At 43.1% G+C, this 19585-nt stretch overlaps 1 protein-coding gene and 1 long non-coding RNA gene across 4 annotated transcripts in view; one reads left to right on the top strand and one right to left on the bottom strand.

The window, feature by feature from the left end:
• Positions 1-19585, bottom strand: part of GRAMD2B (GRAM domain containing 2B) — a 119295-nt gene that overhangs the window by 74661 nt on the left and 25049 nt on the right. Inside the window, exon 1 of one of the 2 annotated variants that reach the window (XM_003980720.6) lies at positions 2378-2765. The exons of the other annotated variant lie outside the window; for it this stretch is intronic. Coding sequence (XP_003980769.2) covers positions 2378-2460 — 83 coding nt within the window. The 5' untranslated portion in view covers positions 2461-2765. Of the gene's footprint in view, positions 1-2377; positions 2766-19585 lie in introns of those variants that run through there. 2 annotated transcript variants of the gene reach the window in all.
• The window catches only part of LOC123385632, a 56089-nt gene continuing 39360 nt past the window's right edge, over positions 2857-19585 (top strand). For both annotated transcript variants that reach the window (XR_006598538.1, XR_006598539.1), the window contains exons 1-2: positions 2857-3062; positions 17662-17720. This is a non-coding gene — a long non-coding RNA (uncharacterized LOC123385632). The remainder of the gene's footprint in view (positions 3063-17661; positions 17721-19585) is intronic.

Here is a 19585-nt window from a genome sequence, read left to right as displayed (position 1 = left end):
AAATCTCCATGAACCAAGAAAAACTTACTAAAGACTGTTGAACAGGCAAACGTCCTTAACTGTGGAGAAGATTCAGTTATAGGCCAAACTTTTTATAGTAGTATCTTGTTTGAGTTTAATGTAGCCACAGCCCCCAGCAATGTCCTCTGAACCCTCATTCCTGTATTCCCCCACCACGATGGAACCAACAGCAGGCGTTCCTGTATTTGTTGAACTGAAATGAATTTGTGAAACTAGCTGTTCCAAATGAGGGTGTGGCTGTTTGGGGCCTTCCACTTCAAGGTGGTTATGTTTATTGTCTATAAAATTATTTTCCCCAGCGTCTGAAGAGTTTGAAGTTAACAGAATTCATCTGAACAGATAACAGGCTTTCTCAATCTATTAAAACACTCTCCTCAACTGAGTAGACTACTGGGAATGCAAAGATGTAAAGACTTACCAGCGGCCGCATGGACTTGAATCATTTTGCTTTGTGTAACTGGAACTTAGCACTGCCTGGGCTGACTTCTAGGCTAGGAGTTTACAGTCCAGATTTCTAGTCTTGCTTGGCCCACTTAACACTCCTGTCACCACTATGAAGTGCTGTTTAGAATGCCACAATCCCTCTTTTTTAAGAGAAGTATATAAAAGGATGAACTGCAAAAGAAATGTCCTTTGCTACTTTATCTCTTTCTTGGGCTTGAGTTATTAGAACAGAATTAGGACTTTATTTTGGGGAGAGAAAACAAAAACATTTTGTGAGGGTTATACCTATGGCATTTTTCCCCCCTCAATCATCTTTTTATCGTTCATTTAAACAGGAAAGAATATCAGCTGAACTTGACAAAGCTGAGGGGCAGAAGAAAGGGCAGCCAAGGAAAGCAGACACTGGGAGAGATTATGACCAAAGCCTTCGACACAACAAATCAAAGCAGCTAGGAAAAGCTATTTTTCTTCCAAAACTTCAGCCCAAACTCCAATACACAGATGGAATATGCTTTTATAAACACCATTCTTTATGTGGAACCACACTGTGTTATAAAAATTGAGTAAATGTTGAAACAATGGAGATCGCACTTTCACTGTTTTTTAGCTACCCCCAACAGGTTGGTACCAAAAAAAAAAAAAAAAAAAATTTGGCTTCTTTAACAGGTTATTTATATATTTATCTTAGTAACACTTAAAGTTACAGCGACACAGAAAATAACCAAATACTGATCCTTTTCCTTTTGGAAAGAAGAATGTTTGGCAAGAACAAGCATGGAAATAATACTTACGGATTTTTAAAAAAATTTTTTTTTTCAACGTTTTTTATTTATTTTTGGGACAGAGAGAGAGAGAGAGAGAGAGAGCATGAACGGGGGAGGGGCAGAGAGAGAGGGAGACACGGAATTGGAAACAGGCTCCAGGCTCTGAGCCATCGGCCCAGAGCCCGACGCGGGGCTCGAACTCACGGACCGCGAGATCGTGACCTGGCTGAAGTCGGACGCTTAACCGACTGCGCCACCCAGGCGCCCCAATACTTCTGGATTTTAAAAACAGTAGTACAGGGGAAGATAAATAAGTTTTGTTACAGGAAGGTAATCCTTGTGATCCAAGTATCCGAGTTTTCCGTTTCTGAAACCAGAGGAGTTTCTAGGCCCAGCAATGTGCCAATCCTATTATGAACATGAATCTTTTAAGAGGATTGTCATAACCCAATGTTCGAAATGTTTTATGTTATTATATATTCATTGTGCTCCTACAGCCGCTCCCCCACCCTCTCTCTCTCAAAAAAAAAAAAAAAAAAAAAAAGAAAAGAAAAGAAAAGAAAAAAAAAGGAAAAAAAAGAAAAGTATGTAGCGAGTTTGTGTCAAGTTCCCAAGCAAAGGCAGACAGTCCTTGAAGGGAAAGATAAAGCGTATTTCATGTTTTCTCCTACTTCTCTCACTTGAGCAGAAACGAAGGAGATGGGGAAAAGACCCTTTAGTTCCGGATCAAATGACAAAATACACATCGCTGTGAAACTAATAACCAGATGGCCTCTGCGAGGTAGCTTCGTCTTCATACACGTCACGAAGAAGTAAGGAACAGAAGAAAGGGTCAGCGCTGTTCCTTGACCTGACTTAGACATCTGAATGCCTGCCCCAGACCTCCCTCGGGACAGATACCACGCCAATCGTGCTTTCGCTCCAATCCTTCACATCCCCACCAGACTGCAAGTTGCGGTCCGTTCCTCAAACGCTGCTGTGCCTCGTTCCCCACTACAGCATCGGAGAGAAAGAAGAGCACGGGCGCCCCCCGAAAGAGTTCAAGCCACGGGGCTGTCCGTCCACGGTCAAGTTCCAAGCCAAACCCGTCCCCGGCACAGAAGTTTGGGCAGCGCGCTCCCGCCCGCCCGGGGCCGGACGCTACTTACTGGGCTGAGCCAACTTTGCTGTCTCTCTTCGCGAGCACTTTGGCAGGCTTTGCGTCTTCCACATCTTGCTGTAGTTCGGTCATCGGGGCCGCGGGTGGAGGGCACCTTCAGACGTCCCCTCGCGGCTCCCAGCGTTCCGGGCGCAGGCCCCACGAGCCGCGCCTCTCCCCGCGCCCTCCGTGCGCCCTCCTCGCGCGCTCCCGGCCGCTCAGCGCATCCAGGCCGGCCCGGAGCCGCGGGGCCGCCAACCTGGACACGTCCGGGCGGCCGCGATTGGTCGGCGCCGGCGTGCGGGCCGGGGAGGGAAGGGGAGGGCCGAAGGCAAGTGACAGCCTCCTGCCCCAACCCGCGAGGCCCGGCCCGAGCGCCTGCAAACCTGTTGAACTAGTCTGGCTGGGGGAGGAAGCTAATTGGCCACGCAGGTGGAACAGTTGCCTAAGTAGGCTCCGTATATTTAGCCTCCTGGTAAGTTGGGCTTCCTCCCGCCCCCCTAGCACCCCCCCTCCAGCTGTAACCGGGGAGTTTTAAAAACGGGCGGCCTTCTGCGGCTACAGGAAATGGTTCGGACTGAGCGAGGCGCTCGGTCTCCCAGATGCGCGCTGTGGGCTGCGCGGTGTCCCGGCCTAAATTATTCAGACAGGATATTGCCTCATTGGGGACTGCTCCGTCGGGGCTCCAACAATAGGTCAGTTCAGTGACAAAGGTAGCGAGACGTGGTTGTCTCTAGAGGTTGTCTGGTTAACCCTTCCCCGTTATGGGGGTGGGGAGAGGGGTGGGGGTGGGGGTGCAGGGAGAGCGTTCCTCAAAATCTCATTAGCAACTTAGCGTCGACTGTGCCCCCCACCTGGAAAAGGAATGCCTCTTCTTCCCGCTTTTTGGTGAGGTTTTGGCTTGCTGAATCTGTCTCAAAGTTTGCATTTGAAACATCCTCCAGGGGCGCCTGGGTGGCCCAGTTGGTTGGACGTCCGACTTGGGCTCTGGTCATGATCTCACGGTTTGTGGGTTTGAGCCCCTGCGCGGACAGCTCAGAGCCTGGAGCCTGCTTTGGATTGTGTGTCTCCCTCTCTCTCTCTCTGCCCCTTCCCACCCCATCAAAATAAATAAATAAGTACGTAAATAAGTAAGTAAGTAAATAAGTAAATAAATATTTTTAAATATTAAAAAATTAAAAAAAAAACCCACATCATCCATTTCTTTCACATAGTTTTGAGAGCTTCTAGGTGCCAGGCATCCTTCTAAACATTCCCTTATTATAACAAATAAAGTGTGTGTTGGTGATTTTCTAAGTCGTTGACAGTAAGAGGAATGTAAAACCTTATTGTTGGAAGCCCAAACTGACTTTAAAACAATTACAAGTGGCAACAATAGTTCATGACATGGCTGGGGGGGGGGGGGGGGAGCGATCTTTCGGCCCTGCCTGCGGCTGCAAGGCCTTTCTGTTTCTTTAAATTTAAATTTTAGATTTCAGAATAATGGCAGAGACTACGGAACCATAGTGTTTTTGTTTATGTTTGTGTATCTGTGTATATAGGGTGTGTGTCAAAGAAAACACCTACCCTTTCGGATAACTGCACACAGTTGGGGGATCAAGGCCTTTCCAAAGATTTCTTTTTGCCTTTTCATTTACTAGCTGTGTGATTAGGCTGAGAGAACGAAAGCATCTTTTTGTAGCCTGCTTGCTCCAAAATTGTCCTAACACTTGGAAAAAATAAAATAGGGGCGCCTGGGTGGCGCAGTCGGTTAAGCGTCCGACTTCAGCCAGGTCACGATCTCGCGGTCCGTGAGTTCCAGCCCCGCGTCAGGCTCTGGGCTGATGGCTCAGAGCCTGGAGCCTGTTTCCGATTCTGTGTCTCCCTCTCTTTCTGGCCCTCCCCCGTTCGTGCTCTGTCTCTCTCTGTCCCAAAAGTAAATAAAAAATGTTGAAAAAAAAATTAAAAAAAAAAAGAAAATAAAATAAAAATGTTTTTGTAAAATCTACGAGAGTGGGCCTGGCAGATCGTGCCCCGTCTCTCATGCGCTCTCTCTTTCTCACCTATTTTGCTGCAAAGGGGGGTTGCTCTTCACCATTGACTCCTGTGGAAGCCTGGCTGGGTGTGGTGGGGAAGGCTTTGTGTGACCAGAAGGTTTGCAAGCTCTCTTAGGTATCCCTTCCTGGCTTTTCCTGGGGACATTACACCTTCAGCCGCCAGGTTCCTTCTCTAGCCAACTTTCCTACTCATGACAGGTGTGGGCCTGAAATATAGGAGGTTATCACCGTCCTAAACTGGGTAGTACTCTCTCCTTAAATCTCGGGTGCCTTCCTAACAGCACCCACTACGGATCAGAGGAGAGCTCAGTTTTTGCCCCAACTATTTTTTTATTGCAGTAAAGTATACATAATATCATTTTCGCCATTGGCCAGCGTACATTCAGTGACATTAAATATACTCACAGTATGTGTAAAAGTTACCACTCTCTATGCCCAAAACTTTTGTCCTATCCAACATCAACTCTGTATCCATTCAACAATAAGCCTTCCTCCCTTCCTCTGGGTCCCTGGTAACCTTTATTCTACTTTGTGTGTCTTTGAATTTGTCTGTTCTGGATACTTCATGTAAGTGCAGTCATGTGATATTTTTCTTGCTATGTTTGGCTTGTCTCACTGCGTATAATGTTTTCAAGTTCCGCCTAAGTTATAGCGTATCTCATCACTTCATTCTTTTTTTTATGGCTGAATAATAATCCATTGTGTGTATACCCCACATTTGTTTATCTGTTGACCTGTTCATGGACACTTGACCTGTTTCTACCTTTTGGCTCTTGTGAATAATAGTGCTGTGAACGACACACAAATACCTGTTCACGTCCTTGCTTTCATTTCTTTTGGGTATATATCTAGGAGTGGAATTGCTGGTCAGATGGTAGTTACATGTTTAACCTTTTGAGATACCTTGGCTAGGCCTCTTTTGATGCGTGAATAAAAACCAGTGTTGAAAGCTTCCTCAGCATGGGCTTACAGCTCAATCAATGCGCACTTGGGTGCCCTCAAACTTGTTCTGTAATGTGTAGGATGAGGACTGAAAATAGTGTGATCTTAAGGGAGAAAGGAAGGGAGGGGGGTGGGTTTAGGGGCAGGTGGTGGAAATAGCAGCTAGTCCTTCCCCAGAACGGGGAAGAATTACAAAGGAGGAAGTAAATGTTATTATTTTACTTAGTGATGTTTGTCTGGGTTTAAAAGACTTTGTCAGACAGCTTCATAATTTGTTTATTCATGGGGCTATCATACAGGAAAGTGGAATGCGGTATTTAAAAGGCAGCAGCAGTAGATGATAGGGGAAATTTCACTGTAGTGTGACAAATAGAAACGTAAGATTATGTCTGAAATATATTTTAGAGGGCTCCTTGATTTTGCTCCAATAACAGACCCTTTACTTTTCTTCCTCCTAGCCTCTGGGCACCTAATTTCTTGTTTCTAACATCAAAGAAGAGTTCTAGCTGTTACTTTTTCCAGTTACTTAATCAGATCCAGTAGTAAATGCCTAATCCATCACCTTTCAGGTTGCAGAAGACTCCTACTTAACGGCTTGGAATATCGACCAAAGTCAGTGTCTTTTTTACATTGATCAGATACACTGTGCGTGCATAGTCTCAGGGGCAGAGTTCAAATATGAGTTTAGAGATTTGAGTGGAGATAAGAGTGTAAGGTGTGGTCAAGTAATTGCCTAATTGATAACAAATGGCAGGCAATGTATTTATTAGTCAATAGAGGTACACTAAAGGATCATCACATGCCTGTAATTTCATAACTATTGTCTGACGACATGTTTAAGAAGCTGTTGATATTCTTACCAAGATACAAGCTGTCATCACTATGCATAATATTCAATGTATCAGTGTCATAAGTCAAAGAAATTCATGAACACTCATCAGACCATTCCCGTTTTCAATTTAAGCTCAGTGTTCAAAGGAGAAAATGGAAAACACTGCACGAGTTCAGAAGAGAGCCCCATGGTGACCCTGAAGGGTTTGATTTTAAGACTTCGAAAAAAAAGTTTTAAGAATGAAAGTTGAGAAGCATTTACTTATAGGAAGGGAAATTTCCTGATGAGCACAGCCATTAAACATTGGAATGGAAATCTATAGTAAGGCATGGAATCTCCTACTCTGCACATCTTTGAGAATAATATTTAAAAAAAGAATGGTTCTATATTTAAAATATTTAAAAATAGAATGGTTCTAAACCAGTATTTCCCAAGCCAGGTTATACTGCAAATGGGAAAACTTGAAATATTCTCTTCCTCTCTCTAGGGATGAGGCACGAACCAAGTTTAGCATCCATGTTGAGAGAAGTGGACAAGGTGGTAAGGGCTTCCTGGTGTAGGGGCCAGCAGTAGCTGGGAAACACTAGTCTAAGTCATGTTCTGGGAGAAAGCAGCAGCAGTAAACAAAACTCTGCCGGTCCAATGTTCTTTTTAAAAATTAAAATACACAGGGGAACCTGGGTAGCTCAGTCAGTTGAGTGTCCAACTCTAGATTTCAGCTCAGGTCATGATCCCAGGGTTGTGAGATTGAGCCCCACATCGGTCTCTGTGCTGAGTGTGGAGCCTGCTTAGGATTCTTCCTCTGCCCTTTTCCCTGGCTCAGGCATGCATACTCTCTGTGTCAAATGAAAATAAAAATAAAATACACAATGCCACATAATTAATACATTGAAATCGACCCCAGAGGTTTAAAGTAGATATCTGTTTTCTGTATGGTTAGTTACAGGTCACATGTGAAGTAAGGAAGCCCCTGAGACCATCCGGTATGTGGTTTTCACACCAGGTTCTGCGAGAGTCAGGGCTCTTTGAACTAGAGAGTTGAGGAGCCGGCCTTTCAACTGAGGTCTTCTGACAACAGCCTCCCTTTTAGCACCACTCAGATACACAGCCTCTCCTGCTTCTGCTAGACCTCTTCCTCTTAAATCTCTTTCATGTATTTTTTTTTTTAAGTTTTTTTAATGTTTATTTTTGAGAGAGAGAGAGAGAGAGACAGAGACAGAGACAGAGACAGAACACAAGCAGGGAAGGGCAGAGAGAGAGGGAGACACAGAATCTGAAGCAGGCTCCAGGCTCTGAGCTGTCAGCACAGAGCCCCACGCGGGGCTCGAACTCACGAACTGCGAGATCATGACCTGAGCTGAAGTTGGATGCCTAACCAGCTTAGCTACCCAGGGGCCCCTCTTTCATGTATTTGTGTTCTGTATTAGTTTATATTTGAAGAAGGGGAAAAGTGTTGCTTGTGCCACACTGAACAAAAATTTCAAATGAAATCTACAGTCCTTTTTCAGAGAAGAGCCTGAGCTTCAGAGGGTTGAGGGACTTGGCCAAGATGACAGTGATCCCTTGAGGATGAAAATTCAGCTTTCCTGAGTTTCACTGGGTAGTTGTAGGGGTGTAGGAGAGTGAGCAGAATGTCAGAGAAACGTACCTTACCAGAGAGTGTGTGGGAGGGAGATCCCAAGGACCCTACACGTGTATGATGTTTGTGAGCAAAGAACTGTTGGAGTCTAGAGCTATCTTTGGTGGCTGCATTTTGTCGTTAAATATTGCTGCATAACTACTTCAAAGTTTGTGGCTTAAAACGATAATTTAATATTTCCTCTCATGGTACGGTGGGTTGACAGGGCTCAGCTGCACAGTTCTCATAGGGGTCTCTCAGGCAGTCATTGTCGTTGGAGTCATTTGAAGACTCGATGGAGCTAGACATGCACCTCCTATGTCTGGTCCTTCAGCTGGGATAGCTGGAACAGGTGGAGAGTAGTGGAGCATTTTGTCTCCCTGCATGGCCCGCCCCGTGGCCAGGTGGGTTTCCTTACAACATGGCCATCTCTGTATACTTCGACTTTTTACCTGATGGCTGACTTCCTCCAGAGCACGTGTTCTGTAATGCTAAAGGGGAATCCACAAGGCTTTTTATGAGATAGCCTTGGATATCAGGCAGCTTCAGCTCTGCTTTCTAGTGGTCAAAGGTGAGCCCCAGAGCCAGCCCACAATCAAGGTGTAAATACCTGGAGTGTAGTTTACCAGGGACCATGTCTGGGGAGTGGCTTCCACAGTGCAGGTAATAGATGAGGCTCTCTGACTGGATACTTTTTCAATGTGGATGTGAATAAATGGGCATTTGTTTTTTCTTTTTAAATGCTTTATGTTTTATTTTGTATTTGATAGAGAAAGAGAGAGACAGAGTGTGAGCAAGGGAGGGCCAGAGACACGAGACAGAATCTGAAGCAGGCTCCAGGCTCTGAGCTGTCAGCACAGAGCCCAGTGGGGGGCTCGAACCCATGAACCGTGAGATCATGACCTGAGTGAAGTCAGATGCTTAACCAACTGAGCCTGAATTCAGGTGCCCCTTTCCTTCCTTCCTTCCTTTCTTTCCTCCCTTCCTTCCTTCCTTCCTTCCTTCCTTCCTTCCTTCCTTCCTTCCTTTCTTTCTTTCTTTCTTTCTTTCTTAATGTTTATTTATTTTGAGAGAGCACAAGAAGGGGAGAGGGGCAGAGGATAAGAGAGAGAATCCCAAGCTGGCTCCATGCTGCCATCGCAAAGCCCAGCACTGGACTCCATTGAATGAACTGTAAGATAATGTCTTGAGCAGAAACCAAGAATCTGACGCTTAACTGACTAAGCCACCCAGGAACCCCTTTTCTCTTTATTTCTTTTCTTCTTTCTTTCTTTCTTTCTTTCTTTCTTTCTTTCTTTCTCTCTCTCTCTCTCTCTCTCTCTCTCTCTCTCTCTTTCCTTCCTTCCTTCCTTCCTTCCTTCCTTCCTTCCTTCCTTCCTTCCTTCCTTCCTTCATGTTTATTTATTTTGAGAGAGAGCATAAGAAGGGGAGAGGGGCAGAGGATGAGAGAGAGAATCCCAAGCTGGCTCCATTGAATGAACTGTGAGATCATGTCTTGAGCAGAAACCAAGAATCTGATGCTTAACTGACTGAGCCACCCAGGCTTCCCATAAATGAGCATTTCTAACAGCACTTTTGTACATGCATGAGGTATACAAGTGAACAAAACAGGAAATATCCATGGTGTGTTGGGTCTTGCATTCTAGTGGGACAATTGAAAATGAGAACAATAAGCACATCAAGAACACAATTTCAACAGATGAGAGATACAAACAACAAAAACAGAAAACAATGGAGAACGAGGGAGGGCTATTTTACACAGGAAGATCAGGGAAGCCTCTTTAAGGCGTGACGTGTCAGACTTGAAAGAGGGAAAGGAAGAAGCCATGTGAAGTCTGAGTGCATATCTGGGCAGCCACTGGGGAGAACATGGCTAAAGGTGTCGAGGCAAGTCTGACCTTGGCCATAGTCTAGGGACAGCAAAAAAGGCCACTGTTCTCTACTGTGCCTGGTGTATAAGGAGGGAAGAGAAGGTTGGTGGGAGATGGTCTCATAGAGATATTATCTTCTCTGTCCATTTGTTTCTTATCTGTCCCCTCCCATAAGATTGGAATCTCCACCCCCCCCCCCCCCGCCCCCAAAGGGGTGTGTGTTTGCCATTCTATCCACAGTACCTGGTTAATGTTAGGAGCTTAATAAATATGTGTTGAATGAATGAAGGAATCATTGGGTGGTTGTTTCTAACCGGTGGTTCTCAGCCATAATCTTTTGGAACTCCAGATGACCTGAGATGTTCTAATGTTGAGTAGTAGCATTGGACCTTTTTTTAAAGTTTATTTATTTATTTTGACAGAGAACGTGAATGGGGTAGGAGCAGAGGGAGAGTGGGAGAGAGAGAATCCCAAGCAGGCTTCACGCTGCCAGCGCAGAGCCTGATGCAGGGCTCAAACTCACGAAATCATGAAATCATGACGTGAGCCAAAACCAAGAGTTGGATGCTCGACCAGCTGAGCCACCCAGGCACCCCTGACCTTCTTTTCAAGAATTTTCAATTTTTTTTTTTTAAGGTTTACTTATTTTTGAGACAGAGAGAGACAGAGCATGAACGGGGGAAGGTCAGAGAGAGAAAGGGAGACACAGAATCCAAAACAGGCTCCAGGCTCTGAGCTGTCAGCACAGAGCCTGACGTGGGGCTCGAACTCACGGACCGTGAGATCATGACCTGAGCCAAAGTCGGACGCTTAACCAACTGAGCCACCCAGGTGCCCCAAGAATTTTTAATTTTTAAAAGGGATCTCTACATCCAACATGCGTCTCAAACTCACAGTCCTGGGATGAAGAGTCACATACTCCACTTACTGAGACAACCAGGTGCCCCACATTTGTCGTGTGTGTGTGTGTGTGTGTGTGTGTGTGTGTGTGTGTGTGTGTGTGTAATTTGCAGGGGAAAAAGAGAGTTCATGAAAAAGAAATTTAAATCAAATCCTCTCACCCCGCACCTCCAACTTAAAAAAGAAAACCTTTGGTTTATGCTAGGACGGCACGTATTTCAAATGGGTCAGAGAGGTCCCATGACTCCCAGATGGTCTGGCTCCGAAGTAAGTCCAAGAATCACTGTTTATAATCCACAGGCAACGATTGTAAGTTAGGGAATCTCTCAGTTTTTCTTAGGGAAACATTCATACAGCAACTTCCTTTCCTTGTTCTGGGAACTGATGATCATGCCCTCCTTATAAGCACTGGCTGTGCTCTTTCCTTGTGCCTGGGTTTCACATGTGCTGTTTTGCTCCCTGTGAAATGTTCTGAGGAATCAGTCTGCATAGTGCAATTAGGACACTGTTTTGAAGCAGTTAATACTGAATTATTCAAAGGAGTTACTGTTGTTAAATTTTTTTCTTTATATCACCAGTTGCACACTTTTTATTTCTTTGGATTTTCTTTCCTTTTTACCTGCTTTCATGTTACTCCTTTTCAACAATTCCTGTTAGCATTTTGTTATCCTTTCTTCCAATTGGTTTTCTGATGGTATTCCTTTCTAAGAATTGCTTAACAAAAACGATAGCACAGGAGGAACAGGGGAGGAGCGAATGGAGAAAACCCTTCAGACAAACAAGAAAGTTTTTTTGTTTCCCTCAAGTAGCCACGGATTTATTTTGCTTTTACTTTTTGTTTCAGTTTTATATCTTATTTTATTTTTTAATGTTTTATTTATTTATTTATCTTCAGAGAGAGACAGAGAGTGTAAATGGGGGAGGGACAGAGAGGGAGACACAGAATCCAAAGCAGGTTCCAGGCTCTGAGCTGTCAGCACAGAGCCCGATGGGCCTCGAAAGCACAAGCTGTGAGATCATGACCCAAGCTAAAGTCCGACAGTCAACCGACTGAGACACCCAGGTGCCTCAGTTTCAGTTTTATAAATAGACCCATCATTTGAGGCAAATTTTGCAGTCTGGCCTTCCTTCTTTCCTTCCTTCCTTTATTCTAACCAGTATTTTCTTTCTTTCTTTCTTTCTTTCTTTCTTTCTTTCTTTCTTTCTTTCTTTCTTTCTTTCTTTCTTTCTTTCTTTCTTTCTTTCTTTTCTTTCTTTCTTTCTTTCTTTTGCCTTTCATGTGCCAAACTATATTCTGCATGATAGAGATTTAAAATAAATAAGCACCTATGTGCTCTGAGTGAGGTCACAGTCCACTGGAAAAGAGTTCAGTAAATGGTTATTTACAATATATACATACACAGAACCTCAGTCAAAACCTATCACGTTTATATATCAGGACCAGACCCTTGGATGTCAGATGGTGGGAAGGGGCAGGTGATGGCCATGGGATGCTTCACATTCTTCTGTTTCGGGTCACACACAAGTCACTCCCACTCTCCACGTGCCCCCCCCCCCCCCACACACACACATGCGCACAACTTGTTGGAAAGACTCTAGGCTGGAAGTCAGGAGAACTGGGGTCTGGTCCAGGCACTGTGCTTTGTGCTGGAATGTGCATCTATTAATGGAATACAGCATTGAAGTAACAGAATGCTGGCCTCAAGGAAGGGGCTCTAGACTTCGTGGTTACAGCTGTATCCCTTTCCGTCTTATAGAAACTAAAAGAATGAAGGGGGGGGGAAACTTTAAAAAAAAAATTTTTTTTTTTAACATTTATTTATTTTTGAGACAGAGAGAGACAGAGCATGAACGGGGGAGGGTCAGAGAGAGAGGGAGACACAGAATCTGAAACAGGCTCCAGGCTCTGAGCTATCAGCATAAAGCCCGACGCGGAGCTTGAACTCCCGGACTATGAGATCATGACCTGAACCGAAGTCAGACGCTCCGCCGACTGAGCCACCCAGCCGCCCCATTACCCAGAAATGTTGGAAGTACCAATTGCAAAATGACAGTTTTCAATAAATTTCCTGAGGCGAGAGTAATTATTACAGTCTATTCTCTTGGGAAAGTAAGTGCATTCGCCTCCTTCCTTTGGGGCCCTGTGCTTCTTTGTATTGGCTTCTACCTCTAAAAGCATACCAGATCACAACAGAATGTTTCCCTGTGTGTTATGATCACAGGATGACTAGAATCAGAATTTAATTCCTACTTTTAGTAGTAGTCAAAAATAAAATTAGGGGCATCTGGGTGGTTCACTTGGGTAAGCATCCGACTCTGGATTTTGGCGAGGGTCATAATCACACAGTTGGTGAGTTCAAGGTGACAGCACCTAGCCTTCTGGGGATTTTCTCTCTCCTGCTCTCTCTGCCCCTCCTCTGCTCACATTCTGTCTCTCTCTGTCACAATAAAATAAATAAACTTTAAAAAAAGAAATAAAATTAAAAGTTCATCTTTCCTTTTTATTAAAAAACATATAATAATCGCTTTAGTAAAACACACATTAGGGGGAGATTCAGACACTGGAAATGCTTAGTCCTATAGAATCCCGAAGAATCTCAAAGTCTCCAGATTTTGAGAAAATGTATAAATTAGTAGTAGACACTACAAAGAAACAGGAGGTGAGAGCTGGTGGGAATGGTCTTGATTCCTGGCTTCTCAGCTGAACTGCTCATGCAGTGCTAGGGTGTTTGCTTTTCTGCCCCTCTGTCTCTGTCCTTTGGTAAATAACTCCCCTTACTGGAGTTACTTGAGGGAATTGTCCTGTGGCAAAAGAGTCTCAGCCAGGGGAAGGGTGGGGATGAAGTGAGGTAAAATACAGAATGATTGAGATTCAAACTGATCTAAGAGTCCTAATATGCATTTTACTATCTTTGACTAGTGAGTTACCTCCTCTAAGCCTCAGTTTCCTCATCTGTGGGGAAAAAAATGGGAATAGCAGTAGTATCTATGTTACAGGATCATGGGGGAATTTAAAAAGCTAATGTATATAAAGGAATTAGTACAGTAAACTGTTGATTGTCCTTATCAGGTTGCTATTGATGAGAATAACATTTTAACAAATTGAATGTCCTGCCCTCCCTTAGATCATCAGCCCCTTAAATCATTGTGTCACCTGCTAGAAGGCATTACTAACTATAGAAGATGTAACATCTATTCCCCTCTGAGTCCTCAGTCCTCTTCTACCTAATTTCCTTATATCACAAACTAAGACTCCATCCTTAAATCAGTGACATCGATACATTTAGCCTGCTAGGCCTCATCTGTAGTTTCTGACGTGTCCTGGGTTTTTTCCTCTCTCAAATGTCTTTGCCACTCTAAAAGCTTTAGTTTAATGATAAAGGAGTCATTGGAATTAGGAGGTAATCAATATGAAGTCTGACAGAGGATGATTATAGAGTCTGGTTGCCTTGAGAGTCCTGATTCAGTCCCACTACTATGGCGTATTTATAAGAGAGTCCCCTTTTATTCTCAAAAGGTATCCATGTTTGGAAAAGTTATTAACAGACAATCTATAGTTTGACTAAACTAAAATATGGCATTAGCTCAGGTGTTGAGATTAGGCACGAACCAAACTTGTACATCTTACTGCCTTGCTGCCCAGTAGACCCCCTGTGTCACTCATAGTATTCCCAACTTTTACTAAAAGACCTGAAAGTTATCAGAACAAATGTGTTGCAAAAAAGAAATGTATGCAAGAATGTCAAACTATGACAGTTGGGAAACAACTCAAAGTTCGTGCTCCATTGGTGTCAAATCAGAGGCATCTCTATGCACAGTTGACTGCTTCATGATCCAAGCAAGAGTTGGGGTCTGACTCATTGTTATTACCTATCTTGACTTTGCTAACCCCAAGGCAGAATTTTTGCTGAGCCCTCATTGAGTCACTTATGAGTCTTTTATATTGACACTAGGTTTGCTGACAGTCTGGTTTAATTCTTGCAGTTCTTTCTTTAAGCATCTTGCTCTAGAAAAAAGAAATGGGTCATGGGACTCTTGTAGGGTAAGAATGTTCTAGGCTCTGGGTTTCAGTTTATCACCCAGTGGGCTAATTCCTTAGCACCTTGGGTATCTATTGGTTACTAAACTGCCCATGAGTAGTGTTTGTAATGAAAAACTAGCACACCCTAGGAAACACAACAAAATTACGTTTAGGACTCCTTTACTTTTTCACTGATCATTGCCTATTTTTGTATTTAAAATTGTGGAGAGAGGTTACCTTTTGGGTGTGGACTGAAAAGGGGATAGGAAACTTTCAGGGATTCTCGAAATGTTCTCTATATTGATCTGGGTGATGATTACATAGGTGTATGCATATATTAAAATTAACTGTACAGTTAAGATTGGTCACTTTAATATATGTTAAGTTAAACCTTAATTAAAAAGAAGTAAGAAGGAAAGAAAAGCCTCAAATCTCCTGAGCTAGTGCTGGTTAAAAAAAAAAAAAATGTATTCTGAGTTAGTCAAGAAGAAACCAAACATCTCCTTACATAATCTTGTTTTCTCCTGGATTTCAATATATTTGTCATTTCCCTTCTACAGATATGCTTCATGATCTCTATCTTTACTTAATCTTTGATAATAACACTTCAAACTATGCCAGTTTGAAACTTTGAAAACTTTCAAACAAACTAGTCCACTCCAGTATGTAACATTACAAAGACTTTGATTCTTTTAACTGTGCACTTTTCTGTAACTTATGGAATATTGAAAGCTTCCTAGGCCATATAAATCATGGCTTATAAATAGTATGTGCATTCACCTCTTGATTTCCAGTTTATCATGTGACTGTTCATTAAGGTAGTTGAGTTGTATAATGAAAGAGATCAAGGGGCGCCTGGGTGGCTCACTCAATTAAGAGTCTGACTTTGGCTCAGGTCACAGTCTCGTGGTCTGTGAGTTCGAGCCCCGCATCGGGCTCAGAGCCTGGAGCCTGCTTCGGATTCTGTGTCTCCCTCTGTCTTTGTTCCTCCCCCACTTGTGCTCTGTCTGTCTGTCTCTCTCTCAAAGATAAATAAAGATTAAAAAAAAAAAAGATCAAGAGAAGGAAAAAGTTGTTTTTTTTTTTTTTTTTTAATTTTGGAGAGAGACAGCACATGAGCGGGAAGAGCAGCACAGGGGGAAAGAGAGAGAATCCTAAGCAGACTCCATGCTCAGTGTAGAGCCCAATGTGGGGCTCAATCCCATGATGCTGGGATCATGACCTGATCCAAAATCAAGAGTCAGATGCTCAACCGACCCAGCCACCAGGTGCCCCAAAATCTCTGAGATATTTTAGAAAATATCCTTTTATTTTTCAATCTTCCTCCAAATTCTCCTAATGTGTGGCCAGTCACTCATCTAAAGTTTAGCTCGGTTCAAGAACTGAAATTTTTTGCAGTTAAAGGAAAAAGAAGGGGGAGTAGAGACTGAAATTAATCCAATCCCTCCTATGTGCCAGGCACTGTGCATAGGTTATTTAACCTGTACAACAACCTTATAAAGATGATCTCACTGTATCAACGAAGAAACTAAGGTTCCAAAAGGTAGACAACTCTCTGAGTGTCACATAGCTATTATTCAATTGTTTTGTCCCAAAGCTCCTTCTTTTTGTACTGTCTTTGGTGATGTCACAAGAGGGGAATTCTGAAGTGATTTAAAAGATCATGTCAAAAGAGGGGATGGTTCAGGTCATGATCTCATGGTTCATGGGTTTGAGCCCCGCAATGGGCTTTGTACTGACAATGGGGAGCCTGCTTGGGATTCTGTCTGTCCTTCTTTCTGCCCCTACCTTGCTCGCACATGCTCTGTCTCTCTCTCAAAAATAAACATTAAAAAAACTAAAAATAAAAGATCCAAAGGGACTTGAGAGATAATCTCATCAGTCTTGCTTAGAGATAAGGAAACTAGATCTAGGGAACCCAGTTGTTTTGTTGGAGGTTATATTGTGTCCATTTGGGCAACATACCTCTCAATTTCTACTTCCTCCTGGAAGCTCCCTCTTCTCCTTTCCCTACCTCCCCACCTCATCCTGCCTCCATAACTTACTGTAGTCAGAATTAGAACCCTTTGCATCTTATGTTGTGTGGTGAGCAGAGAGGTAAGTGGCATCTGGAGCCTGGGTTTACATCCCTGGTTACCACTTAGGAGCTGTGTGACCTTACGTAAGTTACTCAGATTCTCTGAGCTTAAGTTTTCTCACTGTAAAATAGCATAATAATGGCACCTGTCTCATGGGGTGGTTGTGATATATAATAAAACATGGAAAACCCTTTAGAATGACATGTGGCATGTAATATGTATCTTGTGAGTATTACTAATTAGCTGCTGGGGTGCCTGGGTGACTCAATTGGTTAAGCATCTGACTTTGGCTCATCTCACGATCTCACAGTTTTTGAGTTTGAGCCCTGCATCAGGCTCTATGCAGACAGCTCAGAACCTGGAGCCTCCTTCGGATTCTGTGTCTCCCTCTCTCTTTCTGATCCTCCCCTACTCTCTCTCTCTCTCTCTCTCTCTCTCTCAAAAAATAAATAAATGTTAAAAAAATAATTAGCTGTTGTTACTGTGTGCACAATACTCAATTTTTGGTTATATGTATACAGGCTTGTGTCTTCAATGGGATGGAAGTGATGTCTTACACATCTTTGTAATTCTCCCTTTAGTGCCGAGATGAGTGCTTCATAATTCTAGACACTGAACACAGGCCTCCTGGACTGATTTCACTTTCCTGGTTAATGACCTTCAAAATTTTCCCCATGGTCCAAATTTCCCAAGTTAATAACTTCATCAAGTACGTACTCCACACCTCCCAGACCTTATTCTTGAGGATCCTGATTACTGATTTCCAGGCGGGCATTTCTGTCCCACGGGATTTCTCATGCCTTTTAGAAATCTGAAAGTACAGGGGTAGTTGCGTTATGCCCGAGACTCAGTTCAGGACTTGGTTATTTCTTTTTTGTTCCTTTAGGGGATTAACATCAAGCATGGACTGACTTTCGGTCCTTGGTATTATGTGGTTGATGCGAACTGGCCTAAGGGAACAAGCATGTAATTCTTCTGTGTGCTTTCAACCTACAGCTTCCCGTTTCTGCTGATGGTGGTACCCTCAACCGCGCTACGAGCTGCCATGGGGAAAAGTAAGCCCTTTTTGTCTTCTTGCTTTCCTTTATATGCACTTTCTACCAAATAACCGCCATTAGAAAAAGGACTTGTGTGAATCCAAGGCTTTGTTTCCTTGGGTTGTGTTGTGGACTTTCTAGGATTTCCTGATTTCAGGGAAGGTAGAAGTTGTTTTTTGGTTTCCACTTAGAAAATTTAATCTTGGCATTTCAATGGCACTAGACTGTTGTTTTCAAAAGGATGGTATGTAGAATATTGGGACACATTTTCTAAAAATGTGGATGGCAGCTATCAGATCAGACACGAACGCTCCATCTCCTTTTTGGCAAAGTTGAGAACTTTTTTTTTTTTTTTTTAATGACAAACTTCCGCACTATTGTCTTGAGATTCAAATAGTGTTCAACATCTAAATTTTGGGAAAATTACGCTTTTATTCTACTGTGAACTCTGTAAGCGATTCTTTTCCAGATAAATTCTTTCTTACTAGCAGAACTTGGAGGATACATATATGTATTTAGAAAGTTTCAAATGTGGCACTTGAGTGGCTGTGTCGGTTAAGCTTCTGACTTTTGCTCAGGTCATGATCTCACGGCTGGTCAGTTTGAGTTTACTTTAATCTGCGTTTTACTTTCTCCCCATTGTCTCTCTGCCTAGTGTCTGAATAGTGTGAGGTCTGGTCCATTGTCTCTTGTTGAACCTTCTATTCTGAGTACCTGTTATAAGTGCCCAATACATATTTCTTGGACAATAAAATGGTGACACTTAGAAGAATATTACGTATTTATAGCTAGTGTCCGACTTAGAAATGCGTTGTGCTCTACATGGCATTTTGTATGCAGAATACATTTTCTCATATAAAAAGTAATGTAAAAGGAATGTAGATTCCAAGCTTGGCTTATAAAAGTGATCTGATCCCATAGTGTCAATTCTCTTGTTTTTGCTACTCCAGAAGCAAACTTTTCTGGCTTGGTTAGTGAATCAAATCTTCATTTTAAAGCCTGTTTGTATAGTGAAGGCAGTTCTTACCTTATGATGAGCTCCCCAACTGAATCAGGGAATGGATTTCCCTTTTTATTCATTTATTTTGAGAGAAACAGAGAGAGCGCAAGCGGGGGACGGGCATAGAGAGAGAGAGGCAATCCCAAGCAGGCTCTCCACCGTCAGCGCAGGGCCTGATGTGGGGCTCGAACTCACACGCTGTGAGATCATGACCTGAGCTGAAATCAAGAGTAAGTTGCTTAACCAGCTGAGCCACCCAGGTGCCCCTAAATTTCCCTCTTTGTAGTCTCCTTCCTGGGTGAATATTAGCCAAAGGTATACAAAGGGGTGAGGAACCCATTGCTCAGGGGTAAATATTGTCTTCTCCAGGTCTTTGGGGGAGACTCTACCCTAACCCCTGGCTCTATAAAAGTACTCCCCTCCCATTAAATTCCCCACTAAATTATGAAGACTTCCAATTTCCATATGTGACCTTTTCCTTTTAGCCACAAAATCCAGTATAATTAATTCAGGCCCTGGAGGGAAATAGTGAAGGAAAATTCTGGAATTAATTTTGAAGCTACTACAGATCCGCAGGCATTGATCCAAAACCCGTGGGGCCAGATATGTTTTGAATACAGAGATATTTTTGGATTTTAGCAAAGTAATATGACGCATATGCTGCCTGTTACAAAATATCCCCAGCTTGTAATTCAATCAAACAATATTTCTTCAGCTAAATATGTGACTATTCCTGCTAAGTCCTCTAAGGAGAGGCAGCTTACAGCCTCACATCACCGCATTTCAGATTCTGCTAGCTAAGTGATGAAGGTGGTGTGGTTTTCAAAGCTCTTCCTACCTCAGATTTACTGGTAGGAGACTGTGGACCAGGAATCCCAAAGAA

Source organism: Felis catus, chromosome A1 (genome assembly GCF_018350175.1).
Source record: "Felis catus isolate Fca126 chromosome A1, F.catus_Fca126_mat1.0, whole genome shotgun sequence".
NCBI lineage: Eukaryota > Metazoa > Chordata > Mammalia > Carnivora > Felidae > Felis > Felis catus.
Note: the sequence above shows the minus strand (reverse complement) of the source record. Positions and strands in the feature narration are given on the sequence as shown.